This window comes from Hyalella azteca, unplaced genomic scaffold, assembly GCF_000764305.2.
Source record: "Hyalella azteca isolate HAZT.00-mixed unplaced genomic scaffold, Hazt_2.0.2 contig8792, whole genome shotgun sequence".
Taxonomy (NCBI): Eukaryota; Metazoa; Arthropoda; class Malacostraca; order Amphipoda; family Hyalellidae; genus Hyalella; species Hyalella azteca.
Window position 1 is genome coordinate 17888 of NW_025938877.1, and position 13366 is coordinate 31253.

General features: G+C 36.0%; 1 protein-coding gene across 1 annotated transcript; it reads right to left on the reverse strand.

Moving 5' to 3' along the window:
* Positions 1 to 595: 595 nt before the first annotated feature.
* On the reverse strand, positions 596 to 12283 carry LOC108672757 (ubiquitin-conjugating enzyme E2 N). The gene is made up of 5 exons (XM_018160482.2): positions 12165 to 12283; positions 3546 to 3636; positions 2430 to 2585; positions 1902 to 2014; positions 596 to 1658 (listed from the first exon to the last, which is right to left on the reverse strand). Exons 1-5 carry the CDS (start codon positions 12195 to 12197, stop codon positions 1593 to 1595), a joined length of 459 nt encoding a protein of 152 aa, XP_018015971.1. The 5' UTR covers positions 12198 to 12283; the 3' UTR covers positions 596 to 1592.
* Positions 12284 to 13366: the final 1083 nt, after the last annotated feature.

Sequence of the window (13366 nt, forward strand, 5' to 3'; positions counted from 1 at the left end):
TGATAAGGCAAAACAATAGCAAGACTCAATTATTGGAAATGCTCAGAGTGCTGCTGTGATCGCAGAAGCTTGCACCACAAGTTGCTTGCTGACAAACGAGATCAATCCACTTCAGACATTCGCCTTCTGCAACTTTCAATACCAACTAACGAGGTTCTTTTTGATTCCATGTTGAGTTTGAGCTAAAGCATTATTACAGAAGTACCCATTGCTGCTCTTCGCTTGTAGGAGGATAACACGTCTCGGCGATAGACTTGTTAAATCGATCATTTGTAGTTACATTTTCCTAGTAGCTAGTAATATAGAAAACGATATGCATGACAAGCACTAAAGGAAGATTGCAAATAAAATGAGTAACCGTTGAGGTCAGGCATGAGCTAAAATGACAGAAACAGAGCGCATGTATGAACTAGCCTAGGAAATGCAAATACACAACCTTGGCCAAACGCTGGTGCAAGGTCTCAAAAGTCGACCTGGCGTGCTGTTACGAGCGCTTTAACCAAGACTCAACTTACTTTAAATAGGTTCGTACAGGGAAATTAACCAGCAATAATGAATTTTCCAGGTCCGCACTAAAGGATAATCAAAAGTTAAACAGGAAACATAATCATTGTTGATCAAAGCCTAAAAAGTATTACGCGAGAGCAGACAACAGCGCTCACAGTGATGCCGAATGAAGCGTTGTCAAGGCGAGGGATGAGGACATGTGTATGCGATACATTGTTTACTCTGGCCACCACGATTATCATCCAGAGAAAAGGACATTCTTTCATACACGTTCTCGAAGAATTGGAATTATAGTCCCACTCGGAAAGGTTAGAAATAAATGTGTCTGACTTGACCCTATTGTTAACTGTCCACTACAATCACAAATTCACGTCTTTGGCCTGAAGTCTCTTCTATCAAATATCTAGAGAAATATTTTTAGATCGCCTGGAAATACAGAAATGTAAATGAGAAATCTATTTTGGAAATTTTAGAAATTCACGAGCGTATTTCACCCTAACTGGATGACTGGATGGAAATGATTAAGATATGCGGAATAACCATTTGCGTACAACGAAGAACGGCTGGATAGTGGTCATTCAAGAAAGGATGATTTAATTTTTCGATGGAAATTAGATCATTTTCACGTTAGCTGATACAAAAATTTTAGTGATGATCATTTATCATACCATACCCACTGCTTCTAGATTAACTGATAAACTTGCCCCAGAACTGAAGTGAGATGCAATTTCTTATAAGAACCTTCTGTACTATACAAACTTCTTTAGATTTAAATTATGAACGAGCCACAAGCAATAAATTCGATGCTAGAAAATAACAGTAACATCCATTTTTGGATTTTATTAGGTATTTACCAATTGTTTGTAGTTTCGGATAAAAAACTTGAGAAAAACCTAGAAGCGGGTTTAGCATGTGGCCTGATACTTCCACACTACTTACTATAGCGTGTCTTCAATGGCTTCAGTACAGCCAGTTTATGATGCTCTAAAACTAAACACAGTAATGCGTGAAAGTGTGCACCGCCTTCGCACTCTCGTCAGACCAGTCTACTAAACTAAGGAATTTCTTGCTATGAACTTCAGGGGCTAGTTCCCCATGGCGTAAGTCCGAGTCCACTCTCGGGCAATCCTGATGGCTTCAGGTTCGTTTACCTGAAATTTGTCAGAAATTAACTTCAGTATACAAAACAGATGTTGCCGTAAATACGATGGTTTCATCAGCACTAAGATGCTCCCAATTCAGTGTTTTGTTACTTAATATTAGTAAATTTTATCCGATCATCTATCTCGGATTGACTGAGTTTCATTTCACTGCATCAAAGTCTAGTATTGGTGCTCATGATAAATTTAAGTACAAACTTGACCTATCAAGAGTTGGAAATGAAAGCATCTCACCTTCCATAACTCAGCAACATCATTTGCTAGGGGGTCGTCAGGGTTGGGAGCGGACAGCAAGGCTTGGATTGATAACAGCACAGTACGAATTTGAAGAGCAGGACTCCATTTATCTGCACAAATAACGAGTACAATATTACATTTACGATACATATTCAACTATTGTAAACATTTAAGAAGATTTAAGACAAAAATCAGAAACAAAATTTAGAGCAAGTAAAAAATAAATGATCTTCAAAATATGATTTTAATAAGTGGAACCAGCAGTGACAGTTAAAATAATGTAATCTCCATAAAATATATGACTGAAATCAAAAGGCCCATTAAAACATGATGAGAATTGGAATCTTCATGTAGAATGTTGAAACACTACATGAACAAACCTGAAAATGATCATGATGGAAAGTCAAATGGGCATTATGTTAATGATAGAAAAATATACAAATAATCTTATAATAGTTACATTTGCCAGCGATACAGAATAGTAAGATAAACCATTTATAAAATTAAAAATCATTAATTATATACCTTTAAGAATGTCTAGACAAATTCTTCCTAATTTGTCAATATTTGGATGGTATATCTTGGTCATGAAGCGAACTTTGGGTGCACTCATCGGGTACTCCTCTGGCAGGAAGAGCTCAAGTTTGAACACACCTCCCTCAAAAGGTGAACTTTCTGGACCTGCATGCATAATCAATTCTCAATTAAAATGATGCCTAAAAATAAAAATTAAATTCACCAATGCATACTGAATATAATTGTCCATTTGTAAGCGGATGTGAGGGCGAACCTGCAGGGAGTAACTCACACCAAGCAGGATCAGCGCGGAGAAAATGTAACCTGGAATAATGTTGTAACTCCTAGAACAAGAATAGATCTCTCTTGAGACATCCCCAATAGCTATTCTCAAGCCATACCTGTGTTTTGAACTAACAGTCTTATAGAGTATTATTATATATTACATTATAATTTTATCCTCATTATATATTTCACATTGGAAAATTTTTAAACGAGTGACGGCATAAATTGGTTCACCACATTGTGGCCATCACATAAGTAAATAATATGCATTTAAAAATTAATTTTTAAAGACAACACTTCTAAAGAATCCAGTGTCTTGGGTGTTACACATGTACAATGAATTTCTAATTTTATCATCAAATATTAAAAAAGTAATTTCTTTTATTTTATTTTTACATAACAAATGTGAACTTTTTAAAAACTATTTATTCTGTCAATTGATACCTACATACATCGTCTCCAACCTTACACAAGTGTGCAAAATTTCAGATCGATTGGAGAGGTAGAAGTGTGTTAAGTATCAATTATAAGATTTGTAGCAGACAGACAAACAAACAAACAAGAAGTGAAGTTTAAGAGAAGAGTCGTAACAAAATGATACAAATTATGATACAAAAACATTTTTCAATGACACAAAGGATTTAAAAAGAAAATGGTCTAAGACTGAGCAACTCCAACATAGTTTAGCAAGTAGAATATCTGGTTGTTAAATTTAAACCTATTCATGGAATTCCTGTTACTAGGCCTGTCAATTAAATGCATCATAGTTTGAGTTTAAGCAAAATTGTCCACATTAGGTACAGTCCAATAAAATTTTTCCATGGATAAACAGCAACTTACCAGCAACTACTACGTGGAAATAGCGGGCATTGCTTTCATCAGGTTTAGCAGAGATGCCAGGAACAGGTTCTGCCATCAACCGTTGTGTTTCCTGCCCAGTTCAATGTGAAGTATAAATAAGTTGTTAAAGCCCTTTCTTAGATAATAATTATGTTGTACTTGTTTTGTAGGTAACATATCTTCTAGGCTAAAGACATTTCTGAGGGAAAAAATGATCTTGGCAGGACCTTATGACCAGATCCAGCATGATTGAATTGAGTCAGGAAGGAATTTATTAGATCTACATTATGAATGGTACACATGGCATATTTTATAAAAAAAAAAAAACAATTGCACCATGACTAGGTTGTTATACATGTTCCCTATCAAATTTTTTCAACAAATAAATTTCAGAAAAATGGTATGGATGCAGTGTGGTAATTGGCACTGTCAAAAAGGGTGGATGCTACAAGGTTAAGCAAAAGTTTATGGTGGACATCAAGTTTCAACAAGCATGTTTAGTTCTAGATTTATTACTATAGTATATGTGGGCCTTCACAAGTTACATATTCATAAATTCCCCCTCCTAACTTCTACCTTGCACAGCAGCTAAATATATTATCATATTATTTACAATATGATAATAATACAACAATAATAAAAGAAACAATCCATCTAGCAGAGTTCTCATCAGTCAAAAAATATCAAGATGGGTTAGTCATGGCTAGGATATTTTACAGTCTCATCCAAAATTGCAATAGTCCAACTTAGTTGTAGTGATGTCAGAAAGCTGCAAATGATAATAAAATTGACTCATTATGGACAAAAAATAACGTTATATGTTTAAATATCTAGAAAGCGAAGCAAAATATTTATGTGGTCATTTTTACTGTAATAATTGAGACATGATGGTAAACCCATTATGAATGGAATTATGATCCATGGTTTAGAAACCAAACCCACAGTGAGGAATTTTTTTTCATTGCTGCTAATTTGATAAATATGCACATCCATGAATACAGGCTTGTTTTTGATAACTGACCTTCCCCACACTAAAATATCAGCATTAACAAGTCGAAGATATTTAATATCATATTGAATTAAATCAGTAAATTTCAAATTAACTGGCAAATTGGAATTTCTTCTTTCTTAACAAACAAACTCAAATATCAGATGAAATATTCCTACAATCAACGGTAAAGACTGCCATTTGACAGGTTGTTTTCAAAAATTGAAGGCAAAAAGGATTATCTTATATTTTATGAAAGAAGTTAGGCAGAGGCCATACAAGTGGAGAAAATTAACCTCGCTTAAGCATTCTTTTCTCACTCATGGGTGACTTCTGCGCCATTTTCCTATTCCAGTACTGGTTTCTTGCTTGCCACGGTCACCAAAAATACTTGTTACAACATATTTAGAAGAAGAAAGGAAAGCATCAAGATCTACTAAAGGCATCAAATTGAATACTAGTTCATTGCTCAAGTTCTATTGATTGCACTTTTCCATACTGGCTTCAAGACATTGTTGATTACTGATTAAGATTAAAGATTATGATGCTTCCAAGCCTCTGTTATTGACATCTGTGTCGTGACCACATTGAAGTATACAAGTACACTCATGGTTTATACAAGGTCCCACTCCCAGGATTAATAGAATGTCAAACAAGAATCAACACCAGGGGCCATGGCAATAAACTAAAAAAAAACACATAGTAACTCATCCATGCAATAACACTTCTTGCTTTAAGTCACTGACATATGGAACAGCCTCCCTGATTACATCATTGATGCTCCAATTATGAATGCATAATTAACTAAGTTTTGTTCTACTAAATAAATTTATTATGTTTGCTCTGACATGCTTTTTCAGGCAATTTTCCTTTCCAACACATGCCACACCTGGGTATAAAGCATAAACATACACAAACGTATTTCAGGATTTGGATCTCTGTGGCAGCATGTAATTTTGCTGATGAATCTTAGATTTTAATGAGAAACCTCAATATTTCTTCCAGAAATTTGATCAAGCAATACCAATAAAGTAATCATTTGTAACTAGTTATACTACATTAACTTGCAATTTTTTATTAAATAAGGACAGTCATAGTCATAGATGTGGCTCTCTGATGGACTGGATGATACATTAGTTTGCCATCAGAGAAACTTCCCTAATTGTTTCTTATGGCAACAGATATGCAATGATTTGTCAGTATAATTTCCCTCATAAATACAAGAGAGTTCGACTCACAGTGAAACATTTCAAATTTTGGTTGCCTTGTTTTGAAGAAACAAATGAAAGTAAAAGTTTTCTGTTCCTGAACTCTTTTTAACAAGTTTGTTATTGCCATAATTATTGGTGCCATAATAACTCAGTTGGCTTTGCAGTTTGAATGTATCACTATGCATCAACATGGAATTACAACTCCATGATGATGGCAGCTTGTACTAAATTTACCAAAACTTACTAACTACCCTACCTAACATATCTGCTTCCTAGTGAAATTCATTTGAAAAAGTGTTAACATTTCCATTATATAAATTACTTGTGATAATAAAATCAATAGTTGATTTGTTAGTTGATTGTCTTCAATTATTCCTAGGGAAAAAGAATTTAGATTATTGTCTTTCCTGTCAATAAATGTTGAACCTTTCAAATTGGCAAAACTAATTAGGTTATAAAATTAGCTTTATTTGAACAGCTACATAATTGAGTGTAATCAATTTCATTGAGTGTTATCATTATGTGGAATTTGAAATGTATTTGCCAAGTGCTGGATTAAATGATAATATATTTATGTCAGTACACAAAGTCAAAATGCACATTGCATGCATCTTCCTAAATGCTATAAATGTCCTACGAATTGTGAAAATAGATAAATGAGACTGTTTATACAACTTAGATATGATATACAAAAATAAGCTCTATTTTCTTTTATGAAATTTACATTTTTCAAAAATTTATTAATATTAATCAATGCCAGGTTTTTAATAAAATATTAACTCGTAAGTTTTGGGGGCCATGAAATGATATTCATGCATCATTTGTAATCAATGTTAGAGTACCGTAAAATGGGGTAACTTAGACCGGCAGGGTAACTTAGACCACTTTTTGTTTTTTTAACAAAAACCCCCACAACTCAAAAACTATTTGACATAGAAAAATTTGGTTAATGGGCATTAAAGGCCTAATACTGAGGCTACATAACACAATAGAAAGATTTAAAAAGTTTGCACATCTAATAGGTTAAAAAATTAAAAATGTGACCCACAAAAAAAAAAGCTATTATTCAAAGCCTGTCAGAGTACCCCCTCCAATTTTTTTTATTTTTTTGTTAAATAACTCCAGGTTTTGATGCATTGTAGTAGAACTCTTCTAGTTACATATGCAAATGACAAATTTTAGGAAAGTGTCATAGTTTGCAAATGGGGGGCGCCGCCCCCAAATGGGGTAACTTAGACCACCTAATGTCAGCCCTGATGGGGTAACATAGACCGGCTTGGAAGTTAATATAAAATTACCATATACAGCAATCCCTTGATTAACGCGGTTAATAAATTCCTGAGTTTTACCGTGTTAAGCAAAACCGCACTAATCAAACTTAAGAATATATGGGAATAATTATAATGAATCCTCAAAAATAGCAAAGTTACATAATAATTTTTTTTAATAATTCTTCACCGATCTTTGTTTTCGTTTCACCATTATCAAAATGCTTAATTATTTCAAGCTTAGTCTCCAAAGTGATATTTTTACATTTAAGCATTCCCTTTTTGTCCCTAATTATGATGGTAATTTATCAAGGAAAATTATGTAGTTTGATAAAAATGAGCAGTAGATATGACAGCGATCTTGACCAGCTGAAGGCTAACGAGTAACTAGAGCACCGGCATCATGGCATGGCGCACTTAGCGGCGAATGTTGCCGAACTCGACCATTCGAGTTATGAACGAGACAAGACGCGGTTAAACCGACTCTGTAGTCAGCATGAGTGCCTACGGAATGGGACCTTATTTAAAGAATTATTGGCTGAAATTCATAAAGTAACAACATTTGGCGAATTTTTCCAAAAGTCGTAACAAAAGTAACAACATAAGATCTAATAAGCAAAAAGTAACACTTTTGTTACGAACGTAACACCTCTGGCTAGAGGCGGGAAAATGATGCGTTGTGAAAAAAAGTCGCGCTAATCAAAACTGGCACCGCGTAGATTAAGGGTAGGTTGCAAAATTTTTTCCGCGTTAATCAAAACCGCGGTATTCAAAACCGTGCTAATCAAGGGATTGCTGTATAACATATTTTATGTTCGACAGCCTATTTATGTTTTTTCTTCATGTTTTAGACTCTACAGAGTCTTATATATGGTAATTTTAACTTAATTTCCAGGCCAGTCAATATTACCCCATCAGGGCTGCCATTAGGTAGTCATTTAAAGCCTGTCAGAGTACCCCCTCCAATTTTTTTATTTTTTGGTTAAATAACTCCAGGTTTTTATGCATTATAGTAGAACTCTTCTAGTTACATATGCAAATGACAAATTTTAGGAAAGTGTCATAGTTTGCAAATGGGGGGGCGCCGCCCCCAAATGAGGTAACTTAAACCACCTAATGTCAGCCCTGACGGGGTAACATAGACTAGCTTGGAAGTTAATATAAATTACCATATATAACATATTTTATGTTTGACAGCCTATTTATTTTTTTTCTTCATGTTTGACTCTACAGAGTCTTATATATGGTAATTTTAACTTAATTTCCAAGCCAGTCAATATTACCCCATCAGGGCTGCCATTAGGTAGTCACATTTCCCTCATTATGGGGCGGCGCCCCCATTTGCAAACTATGACACTTTCCTCAAGTTTGTCATTTGCATATGTAACTAGAAGAGTTCTTTTACAATGCACCAAAACCTGGAGTTATTTGGAGTTATTTTACCAAAAAATATAATTGATTTTACCACCCGGTCTAAGTTACCCCAAGAGCTGGGGTAACAAAGACCATCACTTTTTTTTAAATTACATAAAGACTATGAGAGGCAGGAGCCAGCAATTTATGGTCTGGAGTATAGACCTGTATTTTGCATGTTTCAATTCAAGTTTAATTTAGCTATTATAAAAATGGCATCATTTATAGAAAAAAAAAGTGGTCTAAGTTACCCCATTTTACGGTATCGCCTATACAGGCTAACAGAGGAAAATGAAAATTGATGTGGGTTACATAACCATAGCACAAGAATTGTTTAACCAGTTTGACTGAAAATAAATTAACAAAATAACAAAATTGAGCATATAAAGCTTCATGTTGCAGGGTTTGTACCGGTATTTAGAAAAAAATTCCATGACTCTCCATGACCATCAATATAATTTTCCAAGACTCATTTACAATTGGTTTAGCATGACTGAAAGACTAGCCATGCATATTCTATCATCTCCTACAGTTGATAAATTGCAAACATGTAAATGCATAGCTCTTCATGGATTTTCAAAAGTGGCATGGCTCATCGAAGCTGCTTCCCCCATGTTTGACACATCGAAGTCTTTCGAGCACAATGTACATAACGTCATACCTTCATGCTTTGGATGGCAAGCAAGCCAGTTATGATAAGCTTCTATTTTTAACCACAAGTCATGAAATTTGGTAATTTACACTTTCCAGACATGGTGATGTAGAAATTGCACGCTGAAGATGAAATGCTGCCATTGCAGATAAAAAAGTTGTCAAATGCAACTGAGCTTCGTGACCAAGTTCACGTGATTGGAGAACCAATCAGAACGCATGAAACAAGAGACTATGGCACAGTCTCTTGTTTCATGCATGCCAATCAGAATGCAGGAAACAAAAGACTGCACAAACAGTAAACACTCTCCTTTCATTCCACCTGTATGTACGTCCATTCACACCTAGCACGCCTGCCCTAACACAAAACAGAAGGTCCCCACCTCTACTACCATCATGCATACATTCATATTTTGGCATCGCTTTCATCTGATACAGTCTTAGAGAGTCCTTTCCCTCCATTCCTTGCTTCCATACCTTCAGCCCATAGTCTTTTACTCGCTCATTTATTTCTCTTTTCCACTCTTTTTCATCCCACTCTATCCCAATCGCACCCCGTACTGTCACCACCCATTTGTCCTTTGGCCCAGCGTGCCTTTGGCGCACCCATGCTTCATGCAGGCCACACTTACGCACCACTGCCCAACATCTGCGTGCCCATTTGATCACCTTCATGTTCCACATATACATCTTTTGAGCCCAACGTTCATCCATTCGCTCCAGTCTCACTTTATACAGCAATCCCTTGATTAACACGGTTTTGAATACCGCGGTTTTGATAAACGCGGAAAAAAAATTTGCCACCTACCCTTAATCTACGCGGTGCCAGTTTTGATTAGCGCGACTTTTTTTTCACAACGCATCATTTTCCCACCTCTAGCCAGAGGTGTTACGTTCGTAACAAAAGTGTTACTTTTTGCTTATTAATCAGTGCGTAAAGGGCTAGTTACTCGTTAGCCTTCAACTGGTCAAGATCGCTGCCATATCTACTGCTCACTTCTATCAAACTACATAATTTTCCTTTCCTTTGCTATTTTTGAGGATTCATTATAAATATTCCCATATATTCTAAGTTTGATTAGCGCCGTTTTGCTTAACACGGTAAAACTCGGGGATTTATTAACCGCGTTAATCAAGGGATTGCTGTACCTCAAAACTGCTCTCATCCTTCTTTCCTTGAAGGTACTCCAACCCATGTCTCCTCTCAGGGCCTCTACTGCAGTCCACCTGGGGGGCTCCTAGTGCCAATCTTTCCACTCTATTTTGTACCAATTCCAATTTATCTAGCTTGCCGCTAGCTCTATCTACTCAAAATTTATACCAATACCATTTGACTATAATTTGTCATCCATGATACTTTGCGTTTGCTGCTATTGCTGGTCCAACCTACTCCAGTCTCCAAGGTGTAGATAGAACTCAAAAATGAACTGGAGGAAGAGTCTTATACTAATGTCTCAGCTTAGATACTATGCAGTGATATAACTATGATATCTGATAAGATTGTACTGAACTGAACTTTGGACGTAAGAAAAGGAGCGCTTTTTCTGGTGCTAATTATTATACAGCACTGTCGAGCTAGGGTAAACGCGTTATATTCTGACATCGTGGGTAATTCTGACACTTCTCAACTTTTTTCCTTTATATTACACTTTTTCTTAGTTCCATGCATTCCTTGATGGTTGAAATAGTGATGTCATACTTTTGCGCGCCATACTATTGCCAAAATACTAGGTCTTGGCGTGGGCCATCTGGCAGGAAAATGTTGAGATCCAAATTCCAAAGAGAGACAGTGCACGTCACCCAGTGAGAACATTGAAAAATGTATCAAAGTTGATGATTGACCTTGCTCTACCAAATAGTGATAAACTGTTTGTGTAGAAAGAATATTATGGTTTGAGACTTTTAAATACGTCTGTGAATATATTAGGAATCCTTTGAGTATACTTGTATTTACTGATTTCAAGTGGTAAATAAATTAATAGATGATTAAGTTAAGAGACGGTTTTAGAATTAGACACATAAAAACTAATTCCAACAAACTGAACACAGCTTGGAATTAGACACACACAGCTTGTTCCAAGCTGTGTGCAAAAATTAAAATTTTCTTAATTAAAAGCTTAATAGCTCTTAATTAAAAGCCTAAATAAGTAGTGTTCAATATTCAATAGTGTTCTAATTCCAAGCCGTGTAGTATTCCAATACAGCTCATACAGCGATCGGAATTTGAACACAAGAGTGTCGGAATTACAAATTAGTAGAGTTTGAAGCGCAGCCGGTGAGCCGGAATTAGTCTCACAAAATGCCAAATTTAGTCACACACAGTGTTGGTCTGTCGGAATATATGGATTTGGTAGGTTTGCATTCTAAAGGCTTTTAAATAAATATGGCAACATTTTGTGACATTTCATTGTTGCTGGCACGTAGTGCAGTGTTTTGAGAGTGACATAAAGCAAACGGAACTCGAGTTGCGCGTACGGTAATTTGTTTATAGCCATTCATTTTTTGCTACGTCCTTAAAGTGTTGGAATATACATTATACCGCGTTTACGCTAGCAGCTAGGCTAGGTACTGACTAGAGGCTGAGCTTCGAAAATCAACAAACTATATAATGTATCAATTGTCAGGTAATGAACTGAACCATAAAAAAACAAACAATAGAGTCCTCAGTCTAGAAAAATACTACCTAGCACTTCAAGTTCAGAAGTTCAGAGCAATGCGATGATGCATTGGTGATTTGATCATGCACATGACATGGCCCTGAGCCTGACTCATAAGCTGTAAGGAAAGAACAGACGGTTCAATTTTTTGAATAGGTAGATTCAACTTTCAAGAACAAATCTCATTCATGGGTATTTATAGAACAAACAACGTAAATAATGAAATTGAACCCCAAAACAGTTTTGAGTAGAATGAATACAAAATAAATGATACGATCGTGATGGTGATCGATGCCGCAGCCGCAACAAAGTTGATAACATAAAACAAGACTTTGTACTGAAAAAAAAAGTTCAACATCAATCAGCTTAAACCTGGCAAATAATTTCAAGCAGTACGTTTCAAAGTCGTAAATTGATTAACTAAGCTTCACCTTTATTATTCTTTTAGGTAACCCTGATGCCATTTTGAAATTTATTAACTCCTTCGAATTAGACCCGCATACAACCAAACCATTGGAATTTGTTGGGCAGACACCTAGTTGTGTTCCAACGCTAATGCTACGGTGCCAGGTGCAGAAAATAAGTGCTTTATAAAAAACAATGAACGATAATACTACATTATTTTCTTATGAGACTAAATAATTTCATCTTGAATCAAATTATTCACTATTTTATTACTCGTTTGTTTGGAATAAACCAGAAAAGATTTAAATTTATATGTTTCGTAATTTCCTACATATCTCTTATACATGAATTCTACTACACAGAAAAAATGCTATACGCTGAGTGAATTATAGATAAAAGTTGAATGATTAAGTCGGAAAAATCAGTCAAATATTTTTATACAGGCAAAAAATTGCATAGTTTGAGGTTATTTTTCGCAAAAGTGTCGATTCGGTGTCAACCGTGCTTTTACATTGCCCATAACTTTTCGATTACTAGATATCAATCATAGGGCGATTCATATCTACGTGGGCAAATGTTTGCAACAAATAATAAATCCAAAATACAACTTATCCTATAGTACGAATGAGCAGATTCTCATGTCTATAGAAGCCCAAATTTACCAATTTCCATCTATGTGTCTTCTGGATACAACATACGTTAGCAAAGTAGTTTATTGTTCGCTAATTGACATAAAGATCTCCGATAAATTTACGGCCTGATTCGCGGCTGATCTCCAAATTTAATGACCAAGAGATATCTCCCAAAGTAATCAAAGCAGCCCGATGAAACTCGGTACGTATGTTTATTAGGACCTAAAAGTGCCTGTACACAGGGATAGTACTAGCCGCTAGTTCATCCGCCGCTTGAACTGTCCACGCTACTAGCCTCGTGTATAGGTGCCTGTACACAGGGACAGTACTGGCCGCCAGTTCATCCGCCGCTTGAACTGTCCACGCTACTAGCCTCGTGTATAGGGGCTCAGCCGCTTCAGAGGCATGCGCCGGCAAGTGCCCGAGACGCGGCCGAGAGGGACAACGATGTGTTGATTTCTGCACTGGAGATAGAATAGAATAGAATAGAAGTGTCGGCGTTGAAGAAATAGGCCCATGGCCTGTTGCCGATTCTTGAACTTTTCGTGACTTGATTCACAAGGGATCCGGCCTTTGGAACCCGATCTTTCCATAAC

Excerpts from the sequence above, each read along its gene's own strand:
- LOC108672757 (XM_018160482.2), bottom strand. The coding sequence starts at position 12,197 with ATGGCATCAGGGTTACCTAAAAGAATAATAAAG. Across the intron at positions 2,586-3,545 it reads TTTCCACGTAGTAGTTGCTG|GTCCAGAAAGTTCACCTTTT; the intron begins GTAAGTTGCTGT and ends TTATGCATGCAG. Across the intron at positions 1,659-1,901 it reads ATGTTGCTGAGTTATGGAAG|GTAAACGAACCTGAAGCCAT; the intron begins GTGAGATGCTTT and ends GACAAATTTCAG.